General features: G+C 34.2%; 3 protein-coding genes and 1 long non-coding RNA gene across 4 annotated transcripts; 1 reads left to right on the forward strand and 3 right to left on the reverse strand.

Annotated features, from left to right (window-relative positions):
- Positions 1-1,056: 1,056 nt before the first annotated feature.
- LOC147541727 (uncharacterized) lies at positions 1,057-3,174 on the forward strand. The gene is made up of 3 exons (XR_015223971.1): positions 1,057-1,471; positions 2,335-2,407; positions 2,706-3,174. It is a non-coding gene; the product is annotated as an uncharacterized LOC147541727 (long non-coding RNA).
- Positions 3,175-4,457: 1,283 nt separating this feature from the next.
- Positions 4,458-5,270, reverse strand: LOC147541728 (uncharacterized). The gene has a single exon (XM_086636790.1). The coding sequence runs from the start codon at positions 5,206-5,208 to the stop codon at positions 4,495-4,497; it is 714 nt and encodes a 237-aa protein (XP_086492916.1). The 5' UTR covers positions 5,209-5,270; the 3' UTR covers positions 4,458-4,494.
- Positions 5,271-6,559: 1,289 nt separating this feature from the next.
- LOC147541729 (B-box zinc finger protein 21-like) lies at positions 6,560-7,825 on the reverse strand. The gene is made up of 3 exons (XM_086638618.1): positions 7,456-7,825; positions 6,961-7,377; positions 6,560-6,867 (listed from the first exon to the last, which is right to left on the reverse strand). Exons 1-3 carry the CDS (start codon positions 7,639-7,641, stop codon positions 6,589-6,591), a joined length of 882 nt encoding a protein of 293 aa, XP_086494744.1. The 5' UTR covers positions 7,642-7,825; the 3' UTR covers positions 6,560-6,588.
- Positions 7,826-9,882: 2,057 nt separating this feature from the next.
- Positions 9,883-12,622, reverse strand: LOC147541730 (sn-2 acyl-lipid omega-3 desaturase (ferredoxin), chloroplastic-like). Its single transcript, XM_086633695.1, has 8 exons — positions 12,010-12,622; positions 11,808-11,897; positions 11,645-11,711; positions 11,434-11,526; positions 11,144-11,329; positions 10,957-11,037; positions 10,683-10,820; positions 9,883-10,435 (listed from the first exon to the last, which is right to left on the reverse strand). Exons 4-8 carry the CDS (start codon positions 11,500-11,502, stop codon positions 10,148-10,150), a joined length of 762 nt encoding a protein of 253 aa, XP_086489821.1. The 5' UTR covers positions 11,503-11,526; positions 11,645-11,711; positions 11,808-11,897; positions 12,010-12,622; the 3' UTR covers positions 9,883-10,147.
- Between the last annotated feature and the right edge of the window lie 64 nt (positions 12,623-12,686).

A 12,686-nucleotide genomic window follows, 5' to 3' on the forward strand; every position in this document is an offset into this window, starting at 1 on the left:
GAAATATGTGAAACCTAGGAAATCGATTCATTACCAAACACATTACCTCTTGACACTCCAATGTCATATGGATTTGTCTTGTTTTCAACAAAAAAAAAAAATATGGATTTGTCTTGTGAAGACATTCTTATACACACCTGAAACTTTATCTCTTCAACAAAAAAAAAAAAAAAACTTAAACGGCCAAACACTTCAAAACTCGAACTTCTAAATTTATTGTTATCCAATATGAGTAATTCATCCCAATACGTATCTGGGGGAGACACATATTTGTTTTATAATTCGAGATAATTTAGTAGCAGCAGACTTTGAGAAATATGATATCTATGTCGGATAAACTATCTGATATCTGCCCTTGTGAAGTAATCAACTTTTCATGAAATTGCAATAAACGCATTGCTAACAAAAAATCTTTAAACTCTCAACAAAGAAAAAAAACAAATAAACTTTAATGGTACAACTTACTTTCAAAGCATGTAAATAAGTAATAACAACAACAAATAATTGATTTTTTTATTTTTTAAATTATACTAGAGAAACATCTTTCAGCAGACCACTGCATTTTCTTACACCCCAAAAACCTGGAATAGTGCTATTCATTTGGTTTTAATATCTAAACTAAAATACACTCCTTATATAGAATCCAATGGTTACTAATCAAATAATTAAAAGTAATTGAACCTAAAATAGATCTATTAACCACTATTTAAGAAGTTAAATTAATTAATTAAGGCAGGGTGCCAGTACAGAATTTTTCGATAGATGGGGAGACGCACGAGAAAGAAGAAAAACAAAAGAGAATTCGCTTTCTTTTTCTCATTAATTTACTCTTTTTCAATAAAGTGACCCACCAGACAAGTCTTTTCTAAGGGTCTGTTTGTTACGTGGGAAAATAGGGGTAAGAAAATCGTTTTCGTAGGAAAGTGGAATTTCCGCTGTTTGATAAGGCTAATAGAGTGAGAAAATCGAATTCTCATGATAAAAAAAGGTTAGAAAAGACGCCCACAAATTTTCTCACAAAAAACATGGGAAAGTGGTTTTCCCACGCTCAGAAAACACGCTCTCTCTCCTCCCGTGTTTTTCTCTCTCTAACTCAGTTTCTCTTTCAAAAATTTGATCTCTTCAATCCGTCTTTCAGTCTCTGGTTGCAGTTGAAGAATCAAGAACTAACTTGTTATCAACCCATCTTCAAGATTGAGAGAGATGTATGCCTTCCCATTCAATGAACGATTGACGAATTAGTTGTTCAATTTTGAGACTTTGCTTGACGGTTGAAAAGAAAAAGAGTTTCCCGATTCGACAAGTAAGATCTGAAAAATTAAGTTCATCTTATGGTGTAGTTTGATGATTATAACCTGAAATATTGTGTAGAGAATTGGGTAATATCAAGTAGGATATGGGAAGGATTACCACAAGCTCAGGCGTTTGATCCCGACACCTACTCTTCCTTTGTGGTAGAGAACCTCAAGTTGTAGGTGTTCTGTTTGATCTTCAACTTGTCCTCCTTCCAACTTTCATATCTCCTTCACTTCCTTTTTACATCCTTAATTTGATAAATTACTGGCAGGATTGTTTTGTGTGTGAGTTATATATCCAATTTTTTATGTCCATATTGTGTTTGTGAAATTGTCCAATTGAAAAAATTTCTCTTATTTGGTGAGTGGATATTTTTGGGGGATGATCACATTATGTTAGTTCTTTACTCCAAGTGAGAATTTCATTGGATTACTTGTTTCTTGGATAGATGGGTAGATGGTCATTCGATTTCTGTTAACACATAAAATTTGATATGTATCAATCTACTAAATTTAACAACATAGACTGACAATAGTGAGTTTGATACATCCTTGCCTAGCTTTCTTGGTTGGGTATTGTTGTAGTGATGCTTTCTTTCATTCCTTAAACCTATTCTCCCTTGGTGATGTATGTTATACTATGAATTCTGTTATACTATGAATTTTGTTGTCTAATGTACCGAGGTGATGTTGTTCCAAAAGACGTAAACGCAGTTGTAGCAACCATCAAGACTAAGCGAACAATCCAATTTGTGGATTGGTGCCCGACTGGGTTCAAGTGTGGTATTAAGTTATTAACTATCAACCACCAACTGTTCAAGATAGGTAGCTTGTTTTAAGCTTACGGTCTCTTTGTTTCCTTCAAAATCTCCAGCAAGCTTGTTTTAAGCTTATGTACATGATGTTGTTACACCCTTAAGTTTTAGTGGTATTTGGTACCCTGAGAAGGCAGTTAAATTCTCATGGTTGACATGATGGTAATAGTAGTCTGAAATGCCTCTTTTTGCTTTCATTATTCTGACTTTCATTTCATTTGCAGTATGGAGAAGACTGCAGAGATTGGTCGGCTAAAACTCATGATTTCAGATATTGAGACAGAGAACTGTCAGGAGGTAAGACTTCAGTTTACTAAAACATTACTTCCTCATGTATTGGTATTCTGATCTCGCAATATTGATAAATTTTTGTTGTGTTTTTTGTGAATTTGACCCGTATGAAATATTATAACAATTAACAAAAGCTAGAGGTGATATGGATGAACTTCACAAAAAACTATCTGATTTAGTGTCAAAGATTCATCAAGTGAGTGTTTCCTTCTACAACTGTTTATTAGTTTAAGTTTTTGTGCATTTACCAAATTCGGAATGTTTTCTTTGTCTTGTTCGATTCGTCAAATTATCACATCTACAGGATACAATATGTAATATTAACGAGAAAGCTAAAGTTGAGGCTTCCAAGTACACAAGCAAAGCTTGATGCTCATAGAGGCAGATATAGAGAATCAATGGACGAAATGGTGTTCATGTATAAGCAATATGAGAAAGCATCAACCAATCTAAAGAAACAGTTAGTATCGAAAGGGATTGAACTCCTTCACTACAAGAAATTAGAAGCTGAAAAGAAGATGCAAGCCAAGTAGATTGGGTTTTCATTAGTGTTAGATATAGTAGTCAAAAGAGATTTCTCATGTACTTTTATAGTATACGGAAATTGGTGGATAAATGAAGTGAACATGATTTTTTTGAAGGCACACAATATTTTCTCACGACCCAATCAAACGCTTAAAAACTCAATTCATATGAAAATATGGTTTTCTTTCCCATCAGAAAGAAAATAGTTTTCTTTCCCATCAGAAAAAAAATGGTTTTCACACGTATCAAACGGACCCTTACTCATATTTTTCTCTTTTTTGTGGTGAAGCACTTTTCTAATTATCTCCTTGTGTAAAGATTAATATTGTTTAATAGAATTTAAAATTTCAATTAATCAAATAATAGAGATTAAGTACAATTTGCAGTAGACAAAATGATGTAAAACATCTGGTGCGGCAGAGGAAAAATATAAATTAATAACGATTGAGTCTATGGTAGTGAAAATATGTGTCCTTGCACGACATTAATTAATAAAGTGAACTTTTTAGGGTAAAACAAGAAACTTGTAAAATGATTATGTAAAAGCCTCGTGCAGGGTAAAATAAGAAACTTGTAAAAAGATTATGTAACAGTGTGATCTTACAATAAGAAGAAAACAGTATACATATTACTTCCTCGTCAGTCATCTCAATACTATTATATTCTTGTGGACATGACCTGATTTGAAAATAGTCAAACTTTTATCTGCAATATTGTTAACAAAAATGTTAAAATAGTAGAAGAAAATGTTGAAAATCCAACGTACTTAATCGAATTTCTCCTGTGATGCTCTCTCTTGATTAGTTGGGCAAATTCCGGCCGTCTACGTCATGTTTGAGCTGATTTCCCCTTAATTTTCGAGTACTCTGTCATTGGCTTGCCAAAAGCCCATGAGATGTGAAGTTTGGCCCCTCCTAGACTCAGTAAACAGAGCAAGTAAAAATGGTTGACTGTCTGAGTCTGACTAGGGGTGTACTCGAGTCGAACCGAGCCGAGTAGTAAGATGTTCAAGCTCGGTTCGTGTATTTGACTGTCGAGCTCAAGCTCGAGCTCGTTCGAGTAATTGCCCACTTGTTTAAGCTCGGTTCGTATAAGTTTGAAAGAGCTCGAGTTCGAGCTCGCATTGTCTTAAGTTCGTTTATCAAAATACTTTAAATTAAATCTCCTTAAATTATCAAAATACTTCAATGATCATTTGTCACATACAATAATAATGATTAATTATTTATATTCCGATAATTTTTTAATGGTTGATATTTCATGTACAAGTTTCAATACTAATACGTAATTATGTACTACAATATTATAAGAGTAAGTTCAACGAGCAATTCATGAGTAGCTCGTGATACATTAAAGAATGATCAAGCTCGGCTCGTTTACATAAACAAGCATGATTTTGGGTTCGTGTTAAGCTCGTGCTCGTTAATATTCGAGTCGAGCACGAGTAATTGTCGAGCCGAGCTCGAGCAACTCGTTAAGAGCTAGGCTCGTGTACACCCCTATGTCTGACCTTTAAAATACTAGGAAAATATTGGCATAAATAGCTAAATTCTTCATGTTTTTTGCATTTAAATGGTTACTAAATAGGAAACTAAACCTGGTAATAACATATCCAAATCGGTAAAACTTGAATCCGGTTTAGAATTACCCGGGTTACATTTTGGTTCGAACTTCTTAAGCAAATACTGGTTCTTTTCCTTCTTCTTCTTCTCAATTCCTCTTCCATTACTACTACAACCCCCAATTTCTCGAGATATTAATCCATCAATGATTCTCTTCCTCTGTTCTTCATTAGTTGTATTCAAATTAGAGTGATCTTGACTATAAACTTCCTTCTGTTTCTTCTCCTTCTTCTCTGAAATTGGTTCTTCTCTGTTCTTGTTTTCACATTTTTCTGATTTTATTTGTCTCTGTTCTTCAATACCCATATCAATTATTTTCCCTTTTAATCTCAGTTCTTCATTACCCATCTCGAATTTCTTCAGATTTGATCTAATTTCTTCATTACCCATCTTGAATTTTCTCTGTTTTGATCTTAATTCCTTGTTTTCGCCTTCTTCTCTACTGTTAAAATTCAAGACTTCATTTTTATGGCTTTCCTGTACTGACGACATTGATGATCTTAAAAAACCGGAAGACGTAGCTCGTCTATTCAATCCCTGAATTGGATTGAATTCAGACCAGAAATTCACTGAATTGGTCGACTTGCTTCGATCAATTAAATCTGGGTTTCTCGTAGTATTTGGAACCAAATTGAAGTCAGGGATCGAATCCAAACCCATTAATTTTGCAACAACACCAGGATTCCTTGAAATAGTTGTGATGTTTTCCAAATTTGTAGTAGTAGTATCAGGAAGTTTAGAATCTAATGGACTGAATTCATTAATACAATCAGGTGGGTTTTGATTGTGTGAACAGAGACCCAGGAAACAAGAGAGACACCCAGGAAGAATTGGATTTTGGTTGCAAATCAGACAGTCTGGGGAGATTTTCATTTTTAGAGAGAGAAAGAGAAAGAGATAGAGAGAGAGAGAGAGAGGAAGAAAGGGTTAAGTATATACAGTGATTTCTAGGTACAACTGTTTTTCTTCCATTAATTCACACAAGAAGTCTTGAATGGTTTTGTATATAAGAGAGATAGTGTGTGTGTATACATGAAATGAAATGTAAATATACGGCTGGGATAGTATTTGGTGACCGATTTTGTTGACTAAGGTGGTATGGTGTGACGTATGAACATCTGAGGTCAAAGGGAGTGGCCCCAACAGTTAACATCATGGGTCTTTCACCTACCATGCCACCAGAGTTTTAAATCTTTATTGCCACCAAAATTAGAGAGGGAAAATTTCAAATATATACTACTAATTATTTAATTGCAAGAGTCCTCAAGATATAGGGGCCGGTAATTATAAGGCCCAAAATGGGGAAGTTAAAGAGAATCAGGCCCAATACTAAATAATAATGAGGAAAAAAACCCAGTAGGTAAAAATACAATTTTACCCTCTAAAATGAAATTTTCCGCCCAAATCAATGTTAAAAAAAATTTTGAACATTTCTGAACAATTATTGGTTTGCTCTCGACAATTTTGTAAATTTCTGAACAAATCTTAGTTTGTCTCAACAATTTGTAAATTTGTGAACAAATTCGTTTTTGCTTAGACATTGTTTTGCCAAAATATTTCGCATTTTTTTCTTTTGCATTTTACATAGACAAATTAACACAAACATTTTGGCTACAACATTTTTCAATTTGTCTTGTGAAAAAATAAATGGTTACCGCATTTTTTGTTTTGCTTTCGACATAAATATAAGAGTTAATTCCTATATGGCCCCCTATTTTGTGACCAGCTTCCTTTATGGCCCCCTTTTTTCGTAAATTCAAATATGGCCCCCTATTTTCAAATAAATGTCATTACTACCCTTCTTAATTCTAAATTTAAAACAATAAAAAAAATTATTTCCACCTCACCCCTCTCTCTCTCTCTCCAATTCACCTCTCTCTCTCTCCTACTCACCCCTTTCTTCTCCGGCAAGGTGGCCGGCCGGAAAATTTTCCGGCCGGCCACCTTCAAACTTAAAAAAAAAAAATTTCTCTCCTCTCTCTCTCTAAAATTTTTTTTAAGTTTGAAGGAACTCGGTCAATTTCAAATTTGATCTTGTCTCTACCAAATTTGTCTTGATCTTTTATAGGATTGGGGATTGATTTGAGGTACTGTAAATCCATGATCGTTCTCTCTCTTGTTCATCTTTCCGGTCATTGCTGTGTTCTTCGATCCATTTTTCTTGTGAACTTCAATCTGGGTAAGATGATTTTGATTTTGATTTTGAGGAGGAAGAGGAATTTCAGGTACCCAAAGTGCAAAATCATCCGAAGGAGAACACCCCATGTTATTTGTTTGATCAAAACTACTTGAATCAAAAAACGGAAACAGATCTTCGTTCTGCAAAATAAACCCCAATTAAATAAGATAAAAAATTAAATAATCAAAGAAGAAATTGGAAGCAATTCAAGATGGGTTTTGAGTAATTCAAACCTTAGAGAAATCATTATAACTGGTGATTGGAGCTAAAGATGAATCAAGAAGATCTTCAACTTGATAACCAGGTAACATCCCTAGATACTCTGATATACTACTTGTTGATCCTCCAAATTTAGTCTGATTAATATCATCATAATTAGGGATTGATGTTGGTACTGTTGTATATTGAGCTTGTTGTTCTGCAAGTGAAATTTCTGAAGATCTTGATTTCGTCCCTAATGTTTTCTTAGAGGTGCTTGTGGTGGTGGTGGTGGTTGAGGTAAAGATGGAGGAGGTGGCGGAGAGCTTCACTCCGGTAAGAAGAAATCTATTATGTTTCTTCGTGAGTTCATTGACTGTATGAATTGAAAGATCACAAACTCTGCATAAAATCGCCCGATCTTCTTTACAAAATAAGAACGCCCTTTTCTCCTACAGAATTTAGAGAAAGGAAGTTAGAGAGAGAAAGAAAGTTAGAGAGAGAAAGAGAAAGTTAGATGAAATTAGTACCTGACAGATATCGCAGAGAGGTGAATCGGAAGAGGAAGGGTGAAGAAGAGAGAAGCGATGGTGTTTTTCAGCAAGTTTATTAGCATGATGAACACGACGATCACAAGAATCACAGAGAGCAGCTTCATCAGCAGAGCAAAAAACAGAAGCTTCATCTTTATTACAAACATCACACTGAATCTTCATGATCTCTAAACCTATAACTGGAAAATGAAAGATTCTGGACTATAAAATGAAAGCAAAAGATATAAGATATATCTGAAGTTTCGAGTTAATTGGCAGAATGGGTAGTGGAAGAGATGACCTTTCCCATGCCTCTCTGTGTCTCTAATCTATTGGGTAAACTCTAGGTATTCTGATATGAATCTAATCTTTGAGAGAGAGAGAGAGGAGAGAGAATTTTTTTTTTTTTTTTTTTAAGTTTGAAGGTGGCCGGCCGGAAAATTTTCCGGCCGGCCACCTTGCCGGAGAAGAAAGGGGTGAGTAGGAGAGAGAGAGGAGAGAGATAGGTGAATTGGAGAGAGAGAGAGAGAGGGGTGAGGTGTAGGGAGAGAGAGGGGTGAGGTGTAGGGAGAGAGAGGGGTGAGGTGGAAATAATTTTTTTTATTGTTTTAAATTTAGAATTAAGAAGGGTAGTAATGACATTTATCTGAAAATAGGGGGTCATATTTGAATTTACGAAAAAAAGGGGGCCATAAAGGAAGCTGGTCACAAAGTAGGGGGCCATATAGGAATTAACTCTAAATATAAAGACTAAAGCATTTTTTTTATTTGACTTTTACAAAAATTAAAATGTTATGCATATTATCCTTTGTATTTAACAAATCCGTTAACGAACAAATAATATTTTGACTAATACATTATATATGTTGTTAAGAACATAATTATATATGACGCCAACATTTTATAATAAGTCGGGACATTATTATAGATATTGTCAACATTTTATAACGACACAATGATATATGTTGTCAACATATAATAAGGGTAAAAATGGAATTATGAAAAAAATATGTTGTATTGTTAACAACATAATTACATATCTTGTGAACATTTTGAAAAATGTTCAAAAACTGGGTTTTTTTGACATTATTATTTTTGAGTGGGTTTTTTTCTTATTAGGGTCTAGATTTTTGGGTTTTTCACTCATTTATATATGGTAGGGCAATTGTGATGGTGTGTAAGTCTTATCAGTTATCAATATTATTTCTAGTTTTGGTTCTTCGAGTCCACGTCTAGAGTAAGATAGTTTCGATTTTGGCGCAGTCTGCCTTGTCACTTACTAAACTTGAACATAAACCTACAATCCAACAGTTTTAGAGGTTTATCCAAAAGGTTTTGTATTTGATAAGTTCGAAATCATATTTCTAGTCCAAACTCTCGATATTCGTTTGAGCAATCCGGGACTATAACAATACACATTTTTTATTTATTAAAAAGGTCGAAACCGCAAAGGTCTTGCACTTGATAAGATCGAAAATGTTTCTACTGGTTTATCCATAAGGTCGTGTACTTGATAAGTTCGAACTCAAATATAAAGATAAACAATGAAAAATTTCATATAGTAATCTATTTTTCTCAAATTTTTAGGTAAAAGTAAAATATTTTTGAACCAAAATTTGTAATATCTCATAAAATATCAATTTATTGTTCAATTTGATTGGATAAAATACCAATTGGGATACTCAATATCTATCTTTCCAATATCTATTATATAAAACAGAAGCAAAACGATGACTGGGACAAACATCCTTTTCTAATAAAGGATATTGTCTAGAAGCCCTTCTCAAAATTTAAAATATAGTCCTTCGTGGAAATAAAGTTACCTATTTAAAAAAACAATAATCGTTTCCTTCTTAGAAATAAATGTAAGAAAAAAAGAAACAAAATAAATTTCAAGGGTTAAAAAAAGAAATAAAAATCTCTCTCTCTCTCTCAATAAATTAATAACTAATTTAAGAGAAAATAAACAAAAAAAATAATACAAAAAATAATAAATAATTAAAATCTCTCTCTCAATAAAATAATAACTAATTAAAATATCTCTCAAGTGTCCATGCCCTAGGGCACGAGATATACGCTAGTCTCTTATTGAATGACCTATTTTTGTTTCAGTATTTCACTACTTTACAGTTTGCAGACATCTGCTTTACTGGTGGGACCGAAATGCAAATTTTTTTATTTTTTTTGTTGAAAGGGGACCCAAAGGCAATTGTTTAGACACAATTTCATATGGAGTAGTTTATTACTATTGGACTATTAAATATATTAGAGTTTGGGCAACCCTAATCCAAAGTAGGAAACCTTGTGGTGCCTATAAAATCCTTTCTTGTACCTTATATGGTTCATAGGCAAACTTGTGTTGCAAATTGAAATAATAAATATCATGTTTCAGAAAAAAATAAAAAAATAAAAATCATTTATATCAGCTTAAAACCCATTCCAGGATACAACTTTAAACCAATTCAGATAAAATCCCACTTTTCAGAATAACCATGAACCTATACAGACAAAATCTATAGAACAATACAGGAACATGAACCTATACAGACAAAATCTATAGAACAATACAGGAACACGAGGCTTGCTCAATACTTAACAATCAGCTAAAAATCTCGTTATCATCATAGACAGATACATATTAACTCTACCCATTTTCTCTTTACCTGCAAAACTTTGAAGTTTCCCTTCTTCATAGATTACCATTACAAAGTTGAATTATGAAAGAAAATATCGGTGGCGATCGATCAAAACATCTCAACGAATAGTTTACCATCAACAATATCTCTACTCTGACTTGTTTTTTAGAACTTGCATACCTCTGGTTATCGGTTTGATAATACACAACCTCCCCAGAATCACTAACATAATGATCTTGTCTCATGCTTTTAATTAGATTTTCGGCTAAATGAATCGGGATTGGTCCTGATTTCTTAGGCTCCCTGTAGTACTTTCCTAACACCGGCTTCGCTGCCTCTGTCTGCATTTTCAAGATTAGGTACCCATTAACACGGAGCTCTTTGAGGAATTCTATCGCATTATAGACATGTCTAAATCAAAAGCTAGGGGTATGGACATTGTTCGTTAAAGACTTTTCTAACACCGGCTCCCTTTCCTCAACTGTTGTGGGATTATCCCAACAAGCAAATATCTATCTATAGATATAAAATAAAGAACATTGTTTACGAGTTAGAGCTTTTTAGATAAAGTGGTTGTTAAAGACTTACCGCTTCTACCAACTGATAGTGTGGGATTTGAGGGAAGAGACGATGGATGACACGAGTCCCAATATCATGGTGAATGTTTTTAATCCACCCGTAGTCACGATCAACTGTCGTAAGCCCTCCTCTTAGGTAGCTCCATTCCTGATATATACCAAAAATTAGAAAACACTTACTAAGTGGAAAGAAACACATGATATATACTACCCGAACGACTATAATTCGTCACACGGAAGTTCATAAACAAGGACTTAAATGAAATTGGTTCTCAGTTTCTCACCTTTCCTCTATACCAAGGAAGCTTCTGGTCGTAACCATGGTGATGCAAGTAAGTTACACAATCCAACCACATCACGAAGACCTGAATTTGAAATCAAGTCCAAAATTAGGATATCCTATATGATATATCTAATAAATCAAAATCGAACAAGATGATGAAATAATGTAGGATGAAGAACTTAACACACCCAATATGGAACAACATATAGCTTGAGAACCTTGATGGGACCTACTATGATAAAGAATCCTATGAGCAAGATCAACATTGTAGTCCAACAAAGTGTGGAAATGATTACAGAATTCCTCTCATTCGGAGTGAACAAATCGCTGTTTGGGTCAAAATGAGAACCTTTCTTTCCGGGACTTCTACGCCACTAAAACCGAAAACAAATCAGCTTAACAAACAACACTCTCATATGAATGAATATATGGTGAAGAAGAAGTCTATGAATTCAATCAAGTTGGTGAACAAACTGACCAGATAGACAGGGTAAGCCAACATAGGAAACGGCACCGTAAATCGGAGATTTCGACTTGTATCATCCATATTTCTGTAAACTTTCTCTGTTAACTGCAGCAAGATAGAAGTTACAAAAAACCAAATTTCCTTGAGAATTCGAGTCAGGGTATACTAAATAAACAAAAGTAATTTGAACAGAGAAGCAATGAAAAAGAGTTAACAGACAAACCGGGTGCCATGATTCATCGTTCTCGACATGCCCGTGATTCTGATGGTGAGTCCTGTGACTGATTCTCCTGCAGCATTACATTCACATTCAACAATTCAAATGGAAATCAAATTCAGATACATCAGAGTGTTATAAAACCAGAGAATATGAAATGATATAGTACCATCCATTATAAAGAACAAGAATGAAGGAATGAAGGAGATGACCAACTATACTGTTTAGCTTCTGATTATCTGAAAAACTCCCATGACCACTTCAAAAATGAAAAACACAAACAGTAAAATAAAACTGAATCAAAAAACCAAAATGGGTATGCAAAATTATAATCTAACTATCTAAGAAAGTAAGAAAGAGAAGAGAAGTACCAATCATGGCCAAGAACAAATATAGCCCAAAAGATAGTTCCTTGAGCAACCCAATAGAAAAACCAGAAAACCCAATTGTTAAAGTAAATAGCAGATGAAGCCAAGGCTAAAAGGATAACAATGTCTCTAAGAACATAACTTAAAGACCTCCATGGATTCTTAATCCAACAATGTTTAGGAATTGAAGAGCGGATTTCAGCTATTCTAAATGGAGGAGCTGCACCTGGATTAAACTCATCAAACCCATCATTTTTTTCTTCCCCACCATTTCTTTGATTCAAATTTTCATTATTAGTGGTAAAAAAATGTGGTTTTGTTAATGGTGGTGGTGGTGTTAGTTGGGGTGGTGAAGAAGAGGGTTCTTGGGCGAGGAAAGAAATGAAGAATGGATCTGACACCACATTGTGGTGAGAACCAATTCGCCATTAATGGTTGAGATCCAAGTAAACAGAGGTTAAGTGTAAGATGTTCTTCTCATCACTAGGTTATATACTATTCACTTTGAGCGACTCATCAGCCAAAGCTTTAGCTTTTCCGCCAATTTGGGGTTCGTTTTCTAATCCACCTACCAACGTTCCGAACCATTCATTAATTTGAACTTTATAGGACAGACAAATCTTCCTTTTTTTTTTGACGACCAACTTGTCCATTTGGTCTCACATTCTAAGCTCACCTTT

This window comes from Eschscholzia californica, unplaced genomic scaffold (genome assembly GCF_041429995.1).
Source record: "Eschscholzia californica isolate CP2 unplaced genomic scaffold, dmEscCali1.0.p SCAF_4, whole genome shotgun sequence".
NCBI lineage: Eukaryota > Viridiplantae > Streptophyta > Magnoliopsida > Ranunculales > Papaveraceae > Eschscholzia > Eschscholzia californica.

Bases quoted from the DNA above. Each gene is read 5' to 3' on its own strand.
- LOC147541729 (XM_086638618.1), bottom strand. From the start codon at position 7,641: ATGAAGATTCAGTGTGATGTTTGTAATAAAGATGAAGCTTCTGTTTTT. The intron at 7,378-7,455 runs GTACTAATTTCA...TAAATTCTGTAG, and splicing joins CTCTCTGCGATATCTGTCAG to GAGAAAAGGGCGTTCTTATT. The intron at 6,868-6,960 runs GTTTGAATTACT...TTTATTTTGCAG, and splicing joins GTTATAATGATTTCTCTAAG to AACGAAGATCTGTTTCCGTT.
- LOC147541728 (XM_086636790.1), bottom strand. From the start codon at position 5,208: ATGGGTTTGGATTCGATCCCTGACTTCAATTTGGTTCCAAATACTACG.
- LOC147541730 (XM_086633695.1), bottom strand. From the start codon at position 11,502: ATGGATGATACAAGTCGAAATCTCCGATTTACGGTGCCGTTTCCTATG. The intron at 11,038-11,143 runs GTGTGTTAAGTT...TTTCAAATTCAG, and splicing joins TATATGTTGTTCCATATTGG to GTCTTCGTGATGTGGTTGGA. The intron at 10,821-10,956 runs GTGAGAAACTGA...GGTATATATCAG, and splicing joins TTCCTTGGTATAGAGGAAAG to GAATGGAGCTACCTAAGAGG.